Source organism: Meriones unguiculatus (assembly GCF_030254825.1).
Source record: "Meriones unguiculatus strain TT.TT164.6M chromosome 13 unlocalized genomic scaffold, Bangor_MerUng_6.1 Chr13_unordered_Scaffold_69, whole genome shotgun sequence".
Taxonomy (NCBI): domain Eukaryota; kingdom Metazoa; phylum Chordata; class Mammalia; order Rodentia; family Muridae; genus Meriones; species Meriones unguiculatus.
In genome coordinates, this window is record NW_026843673.1 from 16,460 (window position 1) to 33,550 (window position 17,091).

At 36.2% G+C, this 17,091-nt stretch overlaps 1 protein-coding gene across 1 annotated transcript; it reads right to left on the bottom strand.

Moving 5' to 3' along the window:
• Nucleotides 1–8,782: 8,782 nt before the first annotated feature.
• On the bottom strand, nt 8,783–10,926 carry LOC110543019 (zinc finger protein 431-like; the record flags this gene model as incomplete). Its single annotated transcript, XM_060376610.1, has 3 exons — nt 8,783–8,825; nt 10,576–10,636; nt 10,806–10,926. Coding segments are annotated over 3 exons (225 nt in total), but the record flags the coding sequence as incomplete, so codon positions are not given.
• Between the last annotated feature and the right edge of the window lie 6,165 nt (nt 10,927–17,091).

Below are 17,091 nucleotides of genomic sequence, written 5' to 3' on the forward strand. Positions count from 1 at the left end.
TGTTTATCAAATGGTGGGCTATGGCTCAGCAGCACTTCATCCCCAATTGTGCATTTAGGCAAATCCAGCCCTATTGAAGCCCATATACATAACAAGGATGAAAAATGATTTAACATTTACTTCCTCCCACAGGGACTGTGTCACAGGATGTGGAATCTGCCATATCCAACCTACCTAACAGCATCCACACCTGAGAAACCTCTGCATCTCAGAAATTGCTTTAGTATCCTGAAATTGAATTTCCCTGCATTGTGCCATTTAAGCTGGTGGTACTGGAAAGCCAATAAAGATTCTAATCAAGTATTGCTGAAACATGATCCCAATCATGTCACGTCTACTAGTTTCAAAACTATGTATAGAGTTTGTCACATAAAATTGGATGTAGAAGGCAAGGTTCAGAACTTCTAGGAACAAGACTTTCTGTTTTCTAATTAGTCATCCAATAGCACACCAGAAGCAATTACTGTTTGTGCACACTAACAGTACTAGTATAACAAACATACCTTTTCACTGCCAGGGCTAAAGATCCTCCCTGTTCCTGGGAAACCTCACATGAGAAGGGTCAGATTACAAGGGCTTCTGCCCATGTCACCCCATAGACCATTAGAACCACAGTCTGACCCAGGTCCATCTCATTCCAAATAGACTCTTATACATAGTTCAACAGAATTGTTCATCCTGGCCTAGGAAGAACACACTTCACACACATACCATGGTATGGTTTGTAGCCTCCCTCAGAGCGTCCAATAGCTACATCAGGGGAGAATCTAGGAAAAAACTTGCACACTACCTTCTACTGATGTTCCTGATTACTAGGCCTTGCCAGAGTCTTTTATTAACTTGGACAACCCAGCTGGACCTCAGAACATTAGCAGCGAGTAGGTCTTCTACTTGGGAATCAGAGATCAAATGACTCAGACAGCTGAGGCCTTTCCAGCTAGGGGCAAACAGGGCCCTAGTCTGAGAAATTTCTATTTCTGTATAATTTTCCAGTCTCTTAAAAGGCACATTCATTTTCACATTCAATTACACATTCAACGTCCAGTGTAGATATTCCTACCTCATAGCTGAGAACCCCTGCAGCTCACCTTTAATCAAGCAGTAGCAACAATTAATTAAGAGTTATCATCAATTCAAAATTAATGCACAGTAAATGAAACCTGCCTCCTAGCTTGACAGGCAAGTCTCTCTGGAGACACTGATTGGCCAGAGTGTCTTGAGTGATATGAGCCCTTCCCTTTGGTTAAGTGCCTGATGAAGGTACACAACATAATAGTCCCAGTCCCAGGTTAGCCATTCAGGCCCATGCCTTATCCAGACCTGCAGAGTTGTGAATTTCAGTAACACATGTGCCTGTCTTCCATCTTTCTTCCCACCTATCCCACCTGGCAGGACCCATCACTCCATCCAGATCTTCTCAGTGGACTGCTATTTCCATTTATGGGCAGTGACCCTCCACTCACCAAGTTGGGACTTTGGAACTTGCTTGAACTTCCCTTATAACACCTAGCAGCAGTGCTCAGAGCACCTCACATGGAATTATTTAAGCCTTATAAGTTACAGAGCAAAACCTCCATCATGACTCCCTGAAGAACCTGCCTCCTAGCCTGACAGGCACTGTTTGGCCAGATTGACTTGAGTGACATGAACACCTTTGTTAGGGTTAGAATGTGCTGAAGGTACATAGCATATTGGTTTCTGATTCAGGTGTCCTATACAGGCACAAAACTTTTCTAGGTATGCAAAGATTTGTAATTCAGTAACACTTAGTGGATTAATTTATAGCTCTCCTTTCTGTCTTCCCATCCAGTCCAGGAAGGACCATCACTCCACCTAGTGCTACTCACCATCTTGCACCTCCCATTTATGAACAATGACCTTCCAATCACCATTTGGGACCTTTGGAACTTCCTTGAACTTCCCTCAAAATTTGCAGTGTCCACTCACAAATCTCAGAACACTGGGACTTTCACACTTGCTCAGAAACAGAGCAGAACCTAGAGTGCTGCATCTAAAAGGACCTGCATTCTGTTGTGCATGGAGGTTCTTATTAGCCATTTCATCTTGAGTGATATAAACACCTCTGTTACGGTTAGAATGTGCTGAAAGTGCATAGCATATTGGCTCCTGGGTTCTGGCTTCCTATCCAAAGACAAAACTTTTCCAGGTATGCAGAGATTCACCGTTCAGCAGCATTTGTGTCTGTCCTCCTGCCTCCCTGTCTGTCTTCCCATCCAGCCTATGGAGGACTAACCACTTCAGCTTATTCTGTTCAGCTGCCTGCTCCTCCCCTTTGTGTGTAGTGATACTGAACTCAGGAAGGCACAACACCCACAAATATTTCCTTTTCTTCTTACTGGAATCAAGATGGATAACTAGTATAATCAAATTGAAGTGGAGTTATCAGTCTGTCCCACAATTACAGAAAGAGAGTTTAGGAAACAAGGATTTGAGTTTTTGTCTTTATGTTGTGTTCAGGTAAACTGCAGCTACTTTTTAACTGGTAGGCATGACACAAACCTAACAGAAGAGCAAAAAAGTGATGATAAACACTGAAGTGCATTGTTGTTAGCAAGGACATCTTCCTCAGTGAGGAAGGGAAAAAGAAACACAGATATATATCTATGCTTCAAGGTTCCATAGATGAACAGAACTCATAGAATAAATCTCTATGTATATAGAAAAGTTTATTCCTTCGAATATCTCACAAGCTGTAGTCCAACTAGTCCAAACAATGGCTGACTATCAATGGAAAGTTGAAGAAGCAAATAGTTATTCGGTGCAGGGAGCTGAATATCTCAGATGGTCTTCAGTATATAACAGAATTCCAAGGAATAGGCTCCAATGAGAGAAAAAAAAATGAACATGGTAGTCAGAGGTAAGGCAAACAGAAAAAGAGAAAAACCTAATACTTTCAATGTCCTTCACATAGATATGATATAATCAGACTAGAGATAGCTGTGGATGAGATTAAAGGTGAATGTTATCACCTTAAAACACTCAGATTTAAGAAGGTTTTTTTTCCACTTCAAAAGCTGAGTATGAAAAATTCCCCACAGTACCCAACTCTTTGTTTGCCTTAGGTCCAAATGTGGTCAAATTGACTGCTGAGACTAGCCATCACAGTAGGCAATGTAGAAGAACTGAGAAAGAGGTTTTTGCTGGGGCAGGCAAAAAGAGCATGTGAGCCCTTTTCAAAGCAATGGTTTTCTTCCAGAAAGCAATCACTGGGATTTCACTTAGGGAATACGGATATGGCCAAATGTGGGTTTACCTACTCTGAGCCATGCTAAATAATATCTATGCTAAATTAAATCCTATTCTGAATGTAATCACAATGTAAAATCAGAGCTTTAAGGGCACTCTTTGCTCAAAGTCATGCTGAAATATATTTAATTTCAAAAAATGATGGCCAGAAATGCCTTTGGAACTTTTATTTTGGACCACAATTTCTTACCTGAAAATTAAGTAAATGACTCCACTAAAGTAGATTGCTCAGGAGGCAATGCCTTTTAGTAATCATGATTTCTGATCTATCAGGTTGATGTTTTAATGCTACATTTCCCACTTATACAAAGGACAGAGGCAACAATTCAGAAAACTTCAATTCAAAAATACATCTGTCAGCACTGTGGACAGTATCCTTGAGGGGAAATTGTAATATACTGTATATTTTTGGAATCATTTTGATACAAAATACTTCCACATAACAATGGATGTTTTAAAATTTAATCTGTGGATTTGGGCATGGTGGCACACCCCTAGAATAATAGCACTCAGAAAGGATGAGGCCCAAATTTGTGGCCAACCCAGTCTACAAATTGAGAGCAGGACAGCCAAGGCTACACAAGGAAATTCTGTCTGAAAAACAAACAAGCAAACAAAAGAACACACTCTGTGGACCAAGCTGACCACAATCTCTGAGGGATTAGCCTACCATGGACTCCCAGGTCTAGGATGACAGGGATGCACTTCTGAGCCAAGTGGAGATATGTTTTTAAAATAACCTATCCTTTAACCAAGGAATGAAATGATAAAATAAGATGTACAAAGGAACCATTTTTCTTTTAATGAACAGTAGTAAATCTTCAAATGCTACAATTATTTACACCTGAAAATCATTTCTGTCATCCATAAGTGGGTTCTTTGCTTTGTTAATATTATCCATTTAAAATTGTTTGAGTGTGTTTGTGTGTACATACCTATGCTATGGTGTATATGTGCCAGTGAGAGGAAAACTTGTTGCTATTTATTATATGCATCCCATATGTGAGTTCTCAACATGGAACTCAAAGAGTCTTTTGGCCAGTGACCACAATGGCCTTTATTTAGGTTGAAAAAATATTTATGTATGTGCTAGTGTGTGGGTTTGCATATACAAAAGCCCAATTTTACAAATGTTAAAAAAATTGTAGGAGTGATATACGCTACCCAGAGGTTGAGCTCAAATCTTCAAGGTTAGCAAAAACCAACTTTACCCACTGAGACAATTCTCTGACATTCACTTGTAATTCTGAGAAATTGTTATGAACAAGTCTTTACTCCTAAGAATGAACTAACCCATTTCAAAACATGAAACAGTAAATTATTTTCATTTGCTAATAGCATTTAGTATTCAAATTACCTCATTTTCCTCCATTATCAGATGACAATTTGTTTATAATCTGAATAGAAGACAATATTATACTGATGTACTGTTTCAACTAAGTTTATTTGAGTATCAATGAGCTCAGTGGGGAAATGACTATGGTATGTAAAACTGGCAACATAACCTTGAACATCATATAACACTGACAAACCCCACAAAGTGTCACAAACCCTTCATATATCTGCCATGGCCTAAGATCCCATATTTACATTACACACACACACAACATGCTTTTTTGAAATCTCGTTGCTTTTATATTATCTAACACCTCAAGATAATTCTCTTAGAAAGCAGTTCTCCAAGATGATTTGACATAGAGTAAATATGGGAATATGAAGAAGCGTGGAACTTCAAACAATATGTACATATATAAACACTTATTTTTGAGCATTTTAATATTAACTAATTACTGACAACAAAGCAAGACTGAAAACAAACATCTTAATGGAATTTGTAAAAACATAAAAAAAGAACTATGCTTTCTCAGAGACCCTTCCTTGAAAACTATGATCACAGACTGCCTGATATAAATAAGCAATGGACCACATAGATGATGGAAATCCCATTCTATACATTGCAGCAGAAAAATAGCTTTCACCAAGTGGAAATGCATTAGAACATGAAAGCCACCACAGAAAGAATATCAGAACAACCTAGTAAACTTCTGTGAATAGATTTGCTGCACATACAGAAAACTTCAATAACTACTCTAATGTTTCAAAATAATGACCACAACCACAGCTGGTGATATCCTCCATTACATTTAAGTGAATATTGTAAATCATTTACTTTCTCCAAGACTATGAGAAAAACATTTAAAGGAGTTTCTTTTCTTGAAATAGAGTATATTTATTATGTCCAAAGTCATCACATCTTATATACAAATAGGTTTGCTCTCTTCTAGGAATTCTTTTCTACTTCTTGACATCAAGATGATATATAAAGATTTAACATAGTTACAGTACTAGAGACATGGCTGTGAAGTTAAGACACGTTCATTCCCAGGACCTAGGTCAAGTTTTTGACAACTTCATGTAATTCTTGGTACAAGAAGATCAAAGGGTCAGGTCTTCATGGAAACCAGAATGGACAGGCATATAAACACACAAAGACACACTGAGATTACATAATGGAAATTAAAACAAATTCTTAATCAAATATATGTTTACTCAAGAATGTTTTACTTGTGTAAGCATGCATTCCTGTAACTCAGGGGTTGAGGCAACTACAGTCTTATCTACAGAATTTTTCTTCATCAAAAATTACTTCATGTAACAGAAATCAAACATGAATGAATCCTATGTTGATGGTATCATTTGTGAATATTTAGGAAATGCAGCACTCTTGGAGGAAGTATCTTACTTGGGAACCTCATGATAGTATTCAATTGCATACCATCTGTAGTTCCCACTCTCTGCTTCACGCTGATATGAACTCCAAGCTTCCTACTTTAGCTGCCATGTGTGAACAATTCTGATGCCCATTTCATTGTGATCCCATATACTTCTGGAAACTTAAGGCAAATTAAACACATTTGGAAGTTGCCTTTGACACTGTGTTTTATCACAGAAAAGGCATTAATACACGGACCTAAATTTTACAACTGGATGATTTACTTCAGGTAATTGAAGAGAATTTTAAATCTAAAAGGGTTACCTTATGGTTTAAATTCTTAAAAGCCTTTTGCCCATATCAGCTTTTAGTTGGAAACAAAATTAGGATGGATGTCATAATGCATGAATACATTGTTGACACTTGTTACAATTTTCCTCCCAACTGAATGCAAGTTGGTTGAAGACTTTAACAAATCTTTTATCCTATTAGATTTTCTTGAGAATGAGTTCTTTCAGGTTTTCAAAGACTACTGTGATATGCAAAGGCTTTAATAGATTGCTCACTAAAGCCTTTACTCTTCTATAATGGTAATATGAAGCGCAAAGCTTTACTGTACTGACTACATTCATGGGGTTTCTTTGCAGAATGACTTTTTCTCATGACTTCAAAGACAAATCCATGAAAAGGATTTACCACATTGCGTATTCATAGGGTCTCACTGAAGTATGTGTTCTTCTAAATATGTGAAGATAATTACATTAAGAAAAGGCTTTATCACATTGATTACATGTGTAAGGTTTCTCTCTACTATATGCTCTTTTATAGACTTGAAGCTGACTTTGACATGCAAAACATGCAAAAGTAACTTGTAGGTGGGAACATGCTAAAAAATTTCTGCTATGTATTGCTTTTTAGATAACAGTGTCCAATGAAATATAGTGTGAACCTAAATTTAAGTTCATTGTTCCTAAGAAAGCTGCAGACTTCCCAATAGCTGACGAGCTTTCATGATTCATCTTTTGTTTCCCAAAACATGACTGTTCCATATTCTCTTCCCCTAACATAGTGACTGTCCCAAACCACAGATTCCCTTCCCTAAAACATAATGCCTTTTCTAAAACACAAAAGAACAAGTGGATATGACTGTTTGGACTGTAAAACCTATATTTTTGCATCAGGTGAATTCCTCAATGACATAAACAAATCCCATATCCCTAAACCATGACTGATGGAAATGCCAATTTAGTTGTAAAAGGGCACAGATGTTTATGATTTTCAAGCTCAGAAACTCTGTAACTTTCTGGCTCAGTGGGTGGGTAGGTATCACACTTCAATTCCCATGAATGTTATGTAGCCCTAACCAACCAGTAGTGACTGGGTGACAATACATTTTTGTCATTTGCATTGACCATATTTTTGAGTTGTATTGGATTCCGTGGACTGAAGAACACAAAGGCATTACCATGTTGCTAATATACTCAGAATTTCTCTCCAGTATGAAACTTTTATGATGATGAATACAGACATGTGCAAAGGCCTCACATTTTGAAACATTCATGAAGTTTCTCTCCAGTACGAGTTCTTTCATGATGATGAAGGTTATACAAACGTGGAATAGCTTCAACATTTTAAATACACTCATAGTTTTTCTGTCCAATATGAATTCTTTCATGAGTTTGAAGATGATTGTGAAGAGTAAGTTTTACCACCTTGGTTACATTCATAAAGTTTCTCTCCAGTATGTGTTCTTTAAATCATAGGAGATTATTACTGTATAAAAAGGCTTTATCACATTGGTTACATTCACAAAGTTTCTCTCCAGTGTGTATTCTTCTATGCACTTGGTGATTATTATGGCATTGCAAAGGCTTTGACACATTGGTTACATTCATCCAATTTCACACCAGTATGTGTTCTAGTACTAGATTACTCTTATATGAAAAGCTTTTATGATATTGGTTATATGCATAAAGCTTTTCTGAAACATGCATTTTTATGTATTAGGAGATGACTGTGTTTTACAAAGGTGATGGCACACTGATTACATTCATAAGGTTTTTCTCCAGGGTGTTTTTTTTTCTTTCTGTCTTCAGAGACTAGTCTGAAATGCAGTAGACTTTATCATATTGGATATATTCATAAGATTTCTCTCCAGTGTGTTTTCATTTATGTACTACCAGATGATTGTTTCGTCAAAAGGCTTTACCACATTAGTTACATTCATAACGTTTCTCTCCAGTGAGTTCTTTTGTGTATTATGAGATTACTGTTACATACAAACGCTTTACCACACTGCTTACATTCATATGGTTTCTCACCAGTGTGAGTTCTTTTATGTATTAGGAGATGACTGTTACGTGTAAAGGCTTTACCACATTGGTTACAGTCATAAGGTTTTTCTCCAGTGTGTGTTCTTTTATGTGTTAGGAGACTACCCTTACGTGCAAAGGCTTTACCACATTGGTTACATTCATAAGGTTTCTCTCCAGTGTGAGTTCTATTATGTAGTACGAGATGACTGTTCTGTGCAAAGGCTTTACCACATTGGTTGCATTCATAAGGTTTCTCTCCAGTGTGAATTCTTTTATGTATTAGGAGATGACTGCTATGTTTAAAGGCTTTACCACATTGGTTACATTCATACGGTTTCTCTCCAGTGTGAGTTCTTTTATGTATTAGGAGATTACTGTTACATGCAAAGGCTTTACCACATTGGTTACATTCATAAGGTTTCTCTCCAGTGTGAATTCTTTTATGTTGTAAGAGATGACTGTTCTGTGCAAAGGCTTTACCACATTGGTTACATTCATAAGGTTTCTCTCCAGTGTGAATTCGTTCATGTATTAGGAGATGACTGTTACAGGCAAAGGTTTTACCATATTGGATACATTCATAGCGATCCTCACTAGTATGCTTTCTTTTATATATGGGAGGACTACTGTGATGTACAAAGACTTCACTATATTGAATATCTTCAGAGGGGTTCTCTCCAGAATGATTCTTTTTACACCTGCAAAGATAATTGGCACATATGAAAGCTTTACTGCACCATTACACTAATGAATCATTTTGTCCATGTCATTTAATTTTACAATTTGGTGTAAAGTTAAAGAGGAATTACATATTGAGTTTTCATCACTAATTTTACATTCATGTTTTTTGCTAGGGGTTGTTTTGTACATTTCAACATTCCAGTGATGGTAAAAATATTTGTTACCTGGCTCATATTTGTACTCTATTTCTATTCTATATGATTTTTCCACATATTTGAGGAAAACTGCAAGACCACAGAGCTTTTATACACTGACTAGACTAATTTAATACAGTGCTAAATTTGTGAATATAACTTGGACAAACAAAATAATTTCCACATTCCTAAAAGTTATATTTTCTACATTGTGAGTTTTTGAGTACTCGTAAAGATGATGAATAACCAATAAATTGATGTTGGGGTATACTGTGTGAAAGTGTGTCAGCCATATGTGAATGTTGATTGCTGAGCCAGCAGAGAGATAAGTGCTGACCAAATATTGGTATTGTTCTTTCTATGGCCCATCACCTGTACTATATTTTGTAAATATTTTTCCTTCCTTCCTTATCTTTGGAAATAATTAAGATCTGACAACTGATAGCATGGTACAATGGAGGGCAGAACATCTAAATGAGTGAGGGTAGCTGGAAGAAGAAAGCACATTACAAAAGATTCACCAACAGGACTTTGAGGGTAACAGCTAGACATGAACATGGACAAATAGGTAGACCTGGCCATGCAGTGGGACACTGGGCTAGTTTTATTTGGGTTAAGGGAAAAAGGGCTTGGAATTTGCTCAATTCATTTGCTTAAGCTTTAAAATATTAAAATGCCTCTGCATCATTATTGGTACTGCTGGCCAGTCTGAATAACCCATATAAATAATAACAGGTATCACATTTCAAAAATCTACTCAAAATGGGGACTACTATATCATTTAGTTTTTCTGGGATTTGCTTTGCTCCTTTCAATATTCCTAATGATAATATGCTTGTATTCATTGTGACTTATGATATACCCATTAAAAGAAGATGAATAAATTACATGGTTTCATGGTGAATTCACCCATTTGATTTTTGTTCGTCATTCACATGTGCTATATGGATGGTTTTTCTACAACAAAATTATTGACTCTAAAACACTGCCCTACTCACCAAACTTAGCAACATTACTACAAGTATATGAGTTCCTCCAGTGTTAACATGGAGTACTTGATTAGTATAATACTTTGGACATACTTCCATCACCTATTTAATGTGAATACCTGAGTTTCACATTAGAATACAAATTGTATTTCTACCACAAAGCTCTAATGAGGCTAAGATTTAAATGGTGATCTTGAGTAAGGTATGGTTTCCTTGCATTCTTTCCTAGAGGAGTGCCTTGTAAACACACTTCAAATACCGAAGTAGAAGATAGTACATGGTTTGGTAACAAGTTAGTTGTCATCAGTAAATACACTTAAAGCAGTTCATGTACACTGGCCCATTTCTTTCAATCTTCCAAGAAATATTAAAATTTTCTCAAAATATATTCCTAACACCTTACATATGAAAATTACCTCGTATATCTTCTAGAACTTTGACAATGCTCTTCAATATTATCATCTTCCCAACTGTAGCCTAAAATACAATACCACAACATATATTGTTTTATTGAAAAAAAAAAAGGTCATGATCTATCGTCAGTCAAAAAACCATTCACCTCATTCTTCCTCATCCTCAATTGAAATCAATAATGAATAAAGAGTTTCCCCATATCTTAAAAAGTAAAGAAAATTAACTGTCCTACCTATAGCAGTGAGGTTCCTGTAGGTCTCCAGCATCACATCTTTATAAAGATTCCTTTGGGAAGTATCCAGCAAAGCCCATTCTTCTTGAGTAAAGTTCACATGCACATCATTGTAGGTCAATGCATTCTAAAATATACATACACATGTACAACAGAAACATTATATTTAGAATACTGGAAATGTATACGTCATTTAAAATATTTTCCCAGAATTTTGGTGTTTCTTTTACTCATTTTCTGACACACAAATTCTAATGTAATAACTGACTCCTTTTAGGAGGAAACTGAATAGTGAGGTTCACCTCTCAAATTTCTGCATCCTTTCAGTAGGATATAGCCTTGTAAGAGAAATGCCTATTAACAGACTTAAAGAGAGAGAGAGATTAAACATCAAAGTACAGATTCTACATTAGAGAAACAGTCTGACCAATTCCTAACTATAAAAACAATGAGCAAGCCTTTTATTCGAAAAGCGCTCAGGAGACAAATGCAGGTGTATCACACAGAGCTGGATGATAGCCTGGTCTATGCAATAAATGCCAGGACTGTCAGGGGTCTAAAATAAAACCTGAATATTCTGCAAACCTTAATTAATCAAACAAAACAGAGAAAGAACTGAGAGATCTTTCTCAAGTTTCTCCTGTTCTCTATACATGTCTAGAAACTTGAAGTGCCTCATTTTAAAGGCAATATTAATTTTACCTTGCTAAAACAAAATGTATGTTTGAACAATTATAAAGGGACAGATGAAAATATTACACTGTAAATGTTTATCATAAATATGCAACATCAGAGGCTGGAGGTATGGCTCAGAGGATAAGCACACCATCTGTTCTTCCAGAGGACCCTGCTTCTATTCCCAGCACCCACACGAAAGCTCATAGCAGTCTGTAACTCCAATCAATCTGACATCCTCACATCAATGCACAAAAATTAAATCATTTATTAGAAGTAAATAAACAAACAAACAAATAAATAAATAAAATAGGCAACATATAGCATTAGAGATGGCTCAGCAGTGAAGAGGTCTTGTTGGTCTTGCAAATATTTGGGCCTGATTGCCAGTACTTACATAGGTGTGGATCAGGAATCATGGTGTAGGTGGGTTAACATTGACAGAGTCAACACAAAAACCTGGCAATCAAACTTCACAGACAAGACTCAAAGGTGCAGATCTGACTTTATTATCCAGTGTAACAGTCTTTAAATGACTGAAAGCTCAATCAGAACATTCCATGCCACTCTCAAGTACCAGTAACCATCAATCAGGATGGTACAACTTTAAGGAAATGTGGGAATTGTGGGGCCTGGCCATTCCACAACTTAGGAGATTTCCATGAAGACAGGTGAAGCAGCATTGCCCTAGCCTTGGATCGCTTTGAGAATTCACTAGTGTGCTAGGAGTCACTAATAGATAAACACTATGTGCACTGGATCAGGACCTTTCAAGGAGTGTAGGAGTTCGTGGAACTTCACTCGCCATTCCCTAAGGACCTCTTAAAGGTCTATCTATCCACTATTCCAAGTTCAAGAATTCTGAGGTCATCATTGAGGACCAGGCACACATGAGATATTATTCACATAAATATGCAAAATAGTCATATTCTTTCAAAAATTTTAAAACAAGCATAAAACTACTACAATTATATGATTCACAAGGTTCAAGCAGTATTAATATCATAATGAAGATCAATACAAGAGCATGTTTGACATGTACAATACCTACACTCCAGGTGTATCATGTAATAATATAATAATGAAACAAAAAGGCCAGGTATATGGGCCCACACCTAATACCAGCACTCTATTGACACTTTAAAGTGGATCTCTAAGTTGAGGCCTGCCTGGTCTATATACCTACTTACAGGACAGACAGGACTATAAAAGGGAACTTTGACTTCAAAAACAAACACCATAAAACAAAATAAAACAACAACAACAAAAACAAGGAAAAAGAAGCAGTCATTAAAAATCTCCCAAACAAAATAAAAACCTCTGAACCAGAGGGTTTTGGCACAGAATTCTACTAGACATTCAAAGAAAATTCAAATACTCCTTAAACTATTCCACAAAATAGAAATAGAAGGAACATCGCCTTCTATTAACTATTAATATTAATAGTCAACAGAACTATTATTATTATAGTTCTATTAATATTAATATTAATAGCTCTATAACTATTATTAACATGAAACTATTCCACAAAATAGAAATAGAAGGAACATTGCCAACATCATTCTATGTATATAAATGAAAATATATATAAATGAAATTAGGAAAACAACACCCTGAACAATTGCCACAAACAATATAAAATATTTTGGTATATCTCCAACCAAGCAAGTGAAGGCCTGTATTACTAGAATTTCAAATCCCTGAAGAAAGAAATTGAAGATGATATAAGAAGATGGTAAGATCTCCCAAACTCATAGATCATACAGTTAACATTGTAAAAAATGGCCATCTTACCAAATGCAATCTACAGACTCAAAGCAATTTCTAACAAAATAAGAAAATTATTAATGGACTTTGAAAGAGCAACCACTAAATTCATAGGAAAAAAGAAATCCAATATAGCTGAAACAATTACGTTGTACTATAAAAGAACTGCTGAGGATATGAACATCCATAATTTCAAGCTATACTACAGAGCAAGGGTAATAAAAATTGTATGGTATTGGCATAGAAACTGACAGGTTGATCAATGGAATCAAATTAAAGACCAACAAGTAAACACACGTTCCTACAGGAATTTGACATTTGTCAATGAAGCCAAAAAGATACAATTGCAAAAAGAAAGCATCTTCAACAATTGGTGTTTCTCTAACTTGATGTCTGCATGGCGAAAAATGCAAATACAGCCATGTATATCACCCTGATCAAGTACAACTGGATCAAAGACTGTAACATAAATCTGGATATACTAAATAAAATAGAAGAGAGAATGGGGAATAGCCTTGGTATAGCATTGGTACAGAGACACCTGTGTGAATAGTACACCAACAGCTCAGACACTAAGATTGACAATTAACAAAAGAGACACATGAAAGTGAAAAGTATCTGGAAGGCAAATAACCCTATCAATAGGACAAATAGCAGCACACAGACTGGGAATGGACTTTCACCAATCCTACATTTGCCTGAAGGATAATACCGTTAAAGAAATGAACAAATTAGACACCATGAAACCAAATAACCCAATTAAACAATGGTATATAGAGCTAAACAGAGAACTCTCACATTGGAAGTGCTAATGGCTGAGAAGCATTTAAAGAAATGTTCAGTGTCCGTAATCATCAAGGAAATGCAAATCAAAGGATTCTTCATGTTAATTTTACACTTGTCAGAATGGCTCAGATCATGAAAATCAAGTGACAGCACATGGTGGTGAGGAATGTGGAGTAAGGAGAACACACTCCCAGTGCTGTCCAGAATGAAAACTTGAACAAACACTTACGAAATCCATCTAGATGTTTCTCAAAAAATTTAGAATAGACCTATATCAATACCTATATACCTCAAAAGCTATACTACTGAGGGGAACATATTCAAAAGATGCTGTACCATACCACAAGGACACTTGCTCAACTATGTTCACAGCAGATTTATTTGTAATAAAGAGAAACTGGAAACAACCTAGACATCCTTCTCCTGAAGAATGGACAAAGAAAATGTGATACAGTTACACAATGGAATACCAATTAGCTATTAATAACAAAGACTTCATGCAATCAGCAAGAGAATGGATGGAACTAGGAAAGATTTTTCTGAGTGAGATAATCCAGACCCAGAAAGACCCACATGGTACCTACTCACTTATAAGTGGAAATTAATCATAAAGTACAGGATACTCATGAAACAATCCACAGACCCAGTGAGTCAAGGAGCAGAAAGGGAGGATGTAGGAAACTCACTCTGAAGACAAAATAAGATAAGTATCTGAATTAAATGGAGGGAAGGAATAGGGTGGAAGAGGGAATGGATAGGGTAATGGGGATGGGTATCAGGTATGGGGAGAGTAGAATGAGGAGGGAACAAGGAGAGAAAATAGAAATCAGGGTGGGTGAGTTTCTGGGTCATGGGAGGCTTCTGGGAGTTTATGGGAGTGGCCCTAGATGAGAAGCCCAAGCAGCATGGGATAAGGAGCCTGAAGTTGCCAAATGAGAAATATAATATGCTCTGCAAAATCTCAAATTCAAGATGTGGGTAAAAATTAATTCAGAATAGTTTTGATATGTACAAATAACAAATTTCAGGCCCATCAGGCAATAATATATAAACAAAACAAAACAACACTACAAAGACAGGAATGTGGGCCCACATATAACCCTAGCACTCTAGATCCAGATTCAGGTGGATCTCTAAGTCTAAGGCCTGCTTGATTTACATACCTACTTACAGGACACATAAGACAACAGAGAGAAACTTATTCTTCAAAAACAAAAACAATAAAATTAATAAAATAAAACAACAGTGACAATAACACCTTAGAAAATGGGAACAGTCATTAAAAGTCTGCCAAACAAACACACACACACACACAGGCACTGGGCAGGATGATTTTAGCACAGAATCATACCCGATTTTCAAAGAAGAGTTAATACCAATACTCATCAAAAATTTTCACAAAATACAAACAGAAGGAACATTACCAAACTCATTCTGATGGCAAAGTCACCCTGATATCCAAACCACACAAGGACTCAACAAAGGACAAGAATTTCAGACCAATCTTGGTTACAAACATTGACACAGATATATCAAAAAAAAAACCACAAACCAAATACAATATATCAAAGATATACGCGATGAACAGGTTTCATCTCAGGGATACAGCAATGGTTCTGCCTATGAAAATTCATCAATGTATTCCACCATATAAACAAATTGAAAGAATAAAATCACATGATCAGTTCATTACAGGAGAAAAAGCCTTTGACAAAATCCAACACACCTTCCTGTTAAAATACTTGGAAAGGAAGAATTCAAAGTATCACTATTCACAGAGGATTTAATAGTATACATAAGTGACCCAAGAAATTCCTCCAGAGAATTCTTACAGTTGATATACACTTCCCACAAAGTGTCTTGGAACACAATTGATTAAAAAGATTATTAGCCCTTCTGTATACAAAAGAAAAAATGGGCTGAGAATAAAATTTGGGAAACATCCTGAACAGTAGCCACCAAGAATATAAAATATTTTGTTGTAACTCTAACCAAGCAAGTGAACGACCTCTATGACTAGAATTTCAGGTCTTTAAAGAAAGAAACTGAGGAAGATATCAGAAGATGGAAAGATCTCCCAAAATCATGGAAAGGCAGAATTAACATAGTAAAACAGGATTCTTAACAAATGCAATCTACAAATTCAATCCCATTTCCTACCAACATTTCAACACAATTATTTCCAGACCTTGAAAGAGAAAACATTAACTTCATATGGAAAAATAAAACACCCTTGATAGCAGACCAATTCTATGCAATTGAAATAAAGACATATAAATAAACCCACACTCCTACTGGAACTTTATTTTCAACAAACAAGCCAAACCCATACAATGGAAAAAAAACACAGTATCTTCAACAAATGGTGGTAGTATAACTAAATATCATGTAGAAAAGTGCAAATAGACCCCCTCTGTATTACCCTGAAGTCCAAGTAGATCAAAGACCTTAACATAAAACCATAGATTCTAAATTATTTAGAAGACATGGTGTAGAAAAGTCTGGAACTCACTAACACAGGAGACAATAGAAAAACAACAGCACAGGCTCTAAGATCAACAACTAATAAATGGGATCTCAAGAAACTGAAAAGCATCTGTAAGTCAAAGGACACTACCAATAGAACACAAAAGCAGGCAAAAGATTGGGAAAATATCTTCACTAACCCTACATAAGAAAGAGAACTAATATCTAAGATATACAAAGAACTTAATAAATTAAATACCAACAAATCAAAAAATGCAATTTAAAAATGGGGTTCAGAGCTAAACTGCAACTTCAACAGAGGAACCTTGAATGGTTGAGAGGCACTTAAAGAAATGATCAAAGTCCTTACCCATCAGAGAAGTAGAAATCAAAATGACTCTAAGATTCCATCATACACCACTTAGATCAAAAACTCAAGTGACAACACATGCTGGTGAGGATGTGGAAAAATGGAACCAATAATAGAGGCAACCTGAGACCCAGTTTACACCAGAGAGACGGCTAATGAAATTGTAAATATTCTTTTGCTGTGCTTGTAGAAAAGAGCCTACACATGCCTGTTATCTGAGAG